The 6,345-nt window shown below is 42.0% G+C and overlaps 1 protein-coding gene across 13 annotated transcripts in view; it reads left to right on the forward strand.

Annotated features, from left to right (window-relative positions):
- The window catches only part of ITPR1 (inositol 1,4,5-trisphosphate receptor type 1), a 323,955-nt gene that overhangs the window by 288,573 nt on the left and 29,037 nt on the right, over positions 1-6,345 (forward strand). For all 13 annotated transcript variants that reach the window (XM_053296706.1, XM_053296710.1, XM_053296713.1 and 10 more), the window contains 3 exons: positions 1,766-1,905; positions 3,027-3,192; positions 4,730-4,890. In XM_053296706.1, coding sequence (XP_053152681.1) covers positions 1,766-1,905; positions 3,027-3,192; positions 4,730-4,890 — 467 coding nt within the window. The remainder of the gene's footprint in view (positions 1-1,765; positions 1,906-3,026; positions 3,193-4,729; positions 4,891-6,345) is intronic.

Here is a 6,345-nt window from a genome sequence, read left to right on the forward strand (position 1 = left end):
TGCTGCATGGTGCTCACTCTAGCAGAGGCTGTGGCAGCTGCAGTGCTGTTCCCTGCAGCCTGTGCATGCGGCATCAGCATGCACATGGACACCATATGTGCAGGCTGCAGGGAACAGTGCCTCAGCCTTTCCTAGAGTGAACTGCCCGGAAAAGTGGTGGGGCGGCAGCAGAGCAGGGAAGGATCTGCATATCTGCTTCTTAAGGGAACCACTCTGCATCCCCATGAGCTGTTCATGCACATTACTACTACCAGATGGAGATATGCATTTGAGATGGTGCATAATACTTCTGGGGGCACTTCCAGACATACTCCTGGTTGTGCCAGCCTGCCCTTGCTCTTCTGCTATGAGTTAAAAGAAGCAGATTTTCTCAATTAAAAAATCTGACGGTTTAAGCACGGAGAAAATCTGGGTGGATGATGGACAACAGTTTTGTATGAGTCCCTCTTAAAGAGTGAGTGAACAAGGTGTGACCATCCCAGACTAAGCCCCCCATCTGGAAGTTACTCTGACAAAGCAACATGACATTATATCGTGCTGTGCTGGAATCACAAGCCAACACAAACATTGTTTTGCCATCATGAACACTGCATAGCGGCAATGGCCATTGTTGAAGCTACTTTTCTTGTTGTTAGGGGCACCACATCCTATTATACAAAGCCCTGGCAGTAGTGGTGGCTGGTGCCTCAAAAGGTGGGAGTGCTACAAATTCTGTGTACTCTGCCAAGCCAATCTTGCTCTCTGTATACCCCTCCCTCCTGCCCCTCAGTACTTCAGATCTACCTCCATCTCTTTCTGTTCCCTTACTCAAAGCTTTTTCTGCACCCTTTCTTTTCTGTCTTTCTTCTTTACACCTGTGTTGTTTGGGGTTTTGTTCGTTAGTTTGTTTCTGTTCCCTTTTTGCTGAGTTTGGTGGCAACAGCACAGAAGGATTTTGCTCTCCTAGAAATTCATACACTGAGGGAGTCCGAGGCATATGTGAGTTGCACAGCAGTTGACTGGAAAAACCAGCATCAGGTGCGGCATCTGCTTTGAAATCCAGGAGCAATGCAGATGTTGTAAAAAGAAGAAATCTCCCTTCACTGTCTCTCCTCTTTTGATGGACTTAGCTAGGATTTAGGAGTTCCCACAATGAAGTAGGAAAGAGCTACAAACAGTGGGTGTTTGAAATTTTCCTAGAGGCAGGGTGTGATCTGGGTGAGACCACAATTGCCCTTAGGCTTTATGTTTTGCAGACCTGCTCTGTAATTATTGTGTGAGCTGACAAACTGGCTTCAGAAATACTCTGATCCTTGGGTTAATTTGCATAAGCTGGAGCAACCAGGAGTTTGGCCTTTGTCGCTACTTTCTGATATTCTAGGATTAGAAAGGAACCATTTTAACCATTATTGCTATGATGTAAATCCCGTCTCAGTAGAATTGTCAGTACCCCTTTTGTGAAAAGTATGTCTATATTGCTCCCTGTGCTAGGCTTCTTTTAAAATTAAAATTCAGCTCAAAGCATGAGGATTAATCCCTTCTCATATGTGAGAAGAGTTGTTGCCATATTCCAAGGTTGTGGGGAAATTTAAAATATTGTCCTTTACAACGCAAGCAACACGATGATCCCAAGGTAGGGCATCGGAAGAGGGGAAGGGAGGACACTGCCGTGTCATCATGACTCTGTCAGGATGGCTGTGCATCTTCAAGCAGAGAGAGTCAAAAATGGAATTTCTTCAAGGCAGTTTCCGTCCTCACAATGGTGTTTAACTGCTGTGTTTGACAGAGCTGATTTCTGAAGATGGTGAAGAAGAAGACAAAGAACATACCTGTGAAACCTTGCTGATGTGCATTGTCACTGTGCTTAGCCATGGCCTAAGGAGTGGAGGCGGTGTAGGAGATGTGCTCAGGAAACCATCCAAGGAGGTAAATTGCCACTGTATGTGGAAGGATCAGGGGTGGGGAACAGCAATCGGTCAAGGCTCAACAGAGGACTGGAATGATTCTTCCTGGGGAAAGCCCCTCTCGCTTTACAAAGCACATAATGTGCCATGCAAGGAAGTTTAAGCATTTTACTTTTGTTGATAGTGAAAAGAAGCCAAGATGACTCTGAGACGTTGCTTCTGCTAAATGAATAAGCCCTAATGCTGTCAACAGTAAGGGAATAAGAGTGTAGATATTTCCCTCTTCTGTTGGTCACACACACTTGCAGAAGTGTAAATGGAAAAGCTGCTTTTAAGTTATAGAAGCTGACACTGCTGTAGTAGTTAAGCTCTATCATCTGTGTAAGCACTTCCCAATAAGCTTGTTCCTCCACTGACTCTGAGTGCTTTTTGAACCATTAATGCCTGCAGTAGTAGAACTGTTATAAAAATGTTTTCAACACTGTCAATATGCTAGTATTTCAGTAGATATAAACAGAGGCCCCAGCTACCCAAAGGCACATTGGGGAAGTAACCTGCCTAGAGAGCAAGAGGCTGTTGCTTTGAATCCCCGCTGGTGTGTTTCCCAGAATATGGGAAACTCCTATATCAGGCAGCAGCGATATAGGAAGGTGCTGAAAGGCATCATTTCACACTGCGCAGGAGATGGCAAAGGTAAACCCCTCCTGTATTCTTCCAAAGAAAACCACATGGCTCTGTGGTTGTCAGAAGTCGACACCGACTCGGTGGCACAACTTTACTAAACAGTGGCCAGTATCCAGACCAATTTAGTCATATCCAAACCTCACTGAAATTAACGGGACTTTAGTCATTAGTAACTTGTCATTTATTTCAGTTTGGTGCTTAGTCATAACTAATTAGTCTAGATGGTGGCCACTGTTAACAAGACCATAGATAGGAAATAGGAACCACCACCACTTCCCCAAAGATGAAGAGATGCCCAGTACCCACCTGGACACACACCTACATCTGCAGCTAGCTATATTTCTTCAAGTTATATTGGTGGTATTGCTCTTTTCCTCCTTAATATCACATACCATGTAGCACCTAATTCCTTCTTCCACAATTTGTTCCTTATTTATCTGAAAATCATTTACATTTCAGGAACCCCTTTTTGCTGCAAGAGTGATCTATGATCTCCTCTTCTTCTTCATGGTTATCATTATTGTCCTTAACCTGATCTTTGGTGTGATCATTGACACGTTTGCTGATCTAAGAAGTGAGAAACAGAAGAAAGAAGAAATTTTAAAAACTACTTGCTTTATCTGTGGTAAGTGTAGATGAAGTGCCATAAAAATAGCAGCTCTGCTGTTCAAATAAAAGAACATAAGAACAGTCCTGCTGGATCAGGTCCAAGGCTTATTTAGTCCATGATCCTGTTTCACATAGTGGCCCACTAGATGCTCCTGAGAAGCCCACAGGCAAGAGGTGAGGGCATGCCCCATTTCCTGCTGTTGCTCCCCTGCAACTGGTATTGAGAGGCAGCTTGCCTCTGAGACTGGAGGTGGCCTATAGCCACCAGACTATAGCCACCATTGATAGACATGTCCTCCATGAAGCCCCTTATTTGAATATTGCCAAGTTAGTAGAGTCAGTATTACATCTCTTGCAGCCATGTAGCTATTCATGTCTACTTTGTTTTATAATCAACAGAAAGCTTCTTAACCTTTTGTGTTTTTTAAAAAAAAGTGGTGGGAGAAAGTAAATTAGTAGCAGCAAGAAATCTTACTACCTTACTACAGTATTGTTATATTTATCCTTGAATCTAATTAACTTACCTATTTAATGTAAGATACTATACATGAGACTATGTACTACACAGTGAAACACGGGTGGTTGAGCACCCTCCTGCAAGTGTACGTTCTGGGACAGAGCAGTTCCGTGTCTGTGTGCGTGTGTGTGCACAAACTTAAATCGATATTAATAATAATATATTATTATTGTGGGTACAAGCCCATAACAATGTTTGTGGTATAAGCTTTGCAAAGGAGCATAATCTTCATATTTCCACAACTATATAAATTGGGATAAAAATATCCTCACATATTTTTGGTGCAAAGCAGTGGCTTTCTCTACATATTGAGAAATGTTGATGACTTCTGTGATGCCTAGAAAAACCTGCACTATGCCAAGTTGTAATAACGATGCTTTTAAAATGTGTTGTAAAGGAGGACAGTCTGTCTGACATACAAGTGAAAGGGGCAAGACAGACTACTGAACTAGTGTTCAATTTACCGGAAAAGATGTCTGTCCAATGGTCCTCCAAGGCAAGGGGAAACTGAATGTGAACTGTGGGGAAAATCTCAGTGACTCTTGATGTTCTGTATTTATGTCTATACACAACCTTAGCCGTGCAAGTCCCATTGAAATCAATGAGACAGATTAGTTGTCACTAACTTAAACCCCATTGGTTTCAATGGGACAGTGTAGTAACATGAGTTAGACTGGGGCCACAGTGTGTGAGGCAAAATCACTACCTTAAGTACTGCTTCTGCTAATCTAGTTTTGCATGATAGCCTGTGCAGGGACATCCATGTAACCTGCTTTGGCCACACCGTCCTCCCCATCGCCCACGTCAATAGATGATGGACCATTATGAGTTAAAACGCTGGCAGACTCTGACCCAAGTGGCAAAATGCTTTGTTACAAGAGTTGTCAGTCACCAAAGTAAAGATGGGGCAAATGTGGATTTAAAATACACAAACACCTGTCTTCTATGTGTGTGTTTTTTCATTGCGAAGTAAAAGGTGGGTATATTTCCACTTTAACAGCCTAAAGATGGTCATTTGGTTCTGTTTTCCCATTAGGTCTGGAAAGAGACAAGTTTGATAACAAGACAGTGACTTTTGAAGAGCATATTAAAGAGGAGCACAATATGTGGCACTACTTGTTCTTCATTGTATTAGTCAAAGTAAAAGATTCCACAGAATATACAGGACCTGAAAGCTACGTGGCAGAAATGATAAAGGTAAGTTTGGGGTGGTTTTTCTGAAATGTGGCTTTTCCACACTGTTTCCTGTTGATTAGCGAAATGCAGATCAAAATGTTACCATTATGTAAGACTTGGACAGGATGGAAATGCAGTTCACCAGTCCCAATAAATTATATGTATATGGCTTCATTGTTGATTGAATAGACATAAGGTATCAGAAGCTGGACGAAATTTCTATTACAAGAACTTTTCAAGAATACAGATACAACAAATATTTATATACCGCTTTTCAACAAAAGTTCCCAAAGGAGTTTATATAGACATAAATAAATAAAATGGCTCCCTAACCCCAAAGGGATCACAATCTAAAAAAGAAACATGAGATGGACACCAGCAACAGCCACTGGAGGGATGTTGTGCTGCGGATGGATGGGGCCAGTTGCTTTCTCCCTGCTCAATAAGAGAATTGCCACTTTAAAAAAGGTGCCTCTTTGCTCAGTTAGCAGGGAAGGCTAACTGAAGACTTACAGAAATAAACATCATGGTATTTCCCCTTATCCAAGCTCTGCTGTTTGTTTGTTGGTTGGTTTAACATGTTTTTATACCACCCAAAACTTACGTCTCTGGGCGGTTTACAGAAAAGCAAAATAAATGACAACAGAAAAGTTAAAACATTAGGTAAAACAAAATAAATGAAACAGAAAAGGTATACAACAAATATTTGTTGTATTTGTTGTAAATATTACAACAATTTAAAATTTTAAAACAATATTTTAAAACAATGTTAAAACTATTAAAATATTTAAATAAAATCCTGGGTGAACAGATGTGTCTTTAAAGACTTTAAAAAGTTGTCAGAGATGGGAAGGCTCTTATTTCAGCAGGGAGTGCATTCCAAAGCTTCAGGGCAGCAGCAGAGAAGGCCCGTCCCTGAGTAGCCACCAGACGAGCCTGTGGTAACTGCAGACGGACCTCTTCTGATTATCTTAATGAGCAGTGGATTTCATAACAAACAGGCAGTTGTGGAACAGGCAGATCAAACTCATCTCCCGAGTTTCAACCCCACACAATGAGTACCTCCATCTTATCTGAATTCAGTCTCAGTTTGTTATCCCTCATCCAGTCCATCACTGCCTCCAGGCAGGCATTTAGAGAGGTTATGCCCTCTCCCAATGATGATGACATGGAGAAAAAGATTTGGGTGTCATCAGCATACTGATAGTACCCTGCACCAAATAACCTGATGATCTCAGCACTTGCACAGGGAGTAGAGTGGATATTGAATACCATCCTGTTCTTGAGAGTCCCCCAACCCTTTGGAGCAGATGGAGTGGGGTGGGCAGGTTGAAAGTTGAATGTCCCTACTAGGTGAGGAAGAAAATGTTCATTTTGCCATGGGCTGAGCACTGGGGAAATGAAATATTCCCATACCAGCAGTACTACATTGAGAGACGAAGTATGGATCCTGTGCAGTATATGGGCAATAACCGA

Source organism: Hemicordylus capensis, chromosome 2, assembly GCF_027244095.1.
Source record: "Hemicordylus capensis ecotype Gifberg chromosome 2, rHemCap1.1.pri, whole genome shotgun sequence".
Lineage (NCBI taxonomy): Eukaryota > Metazoa > Chordata > Lepidosauria > Squamata > Cordylidae > Hemicordylus > Hemicordylus capensis.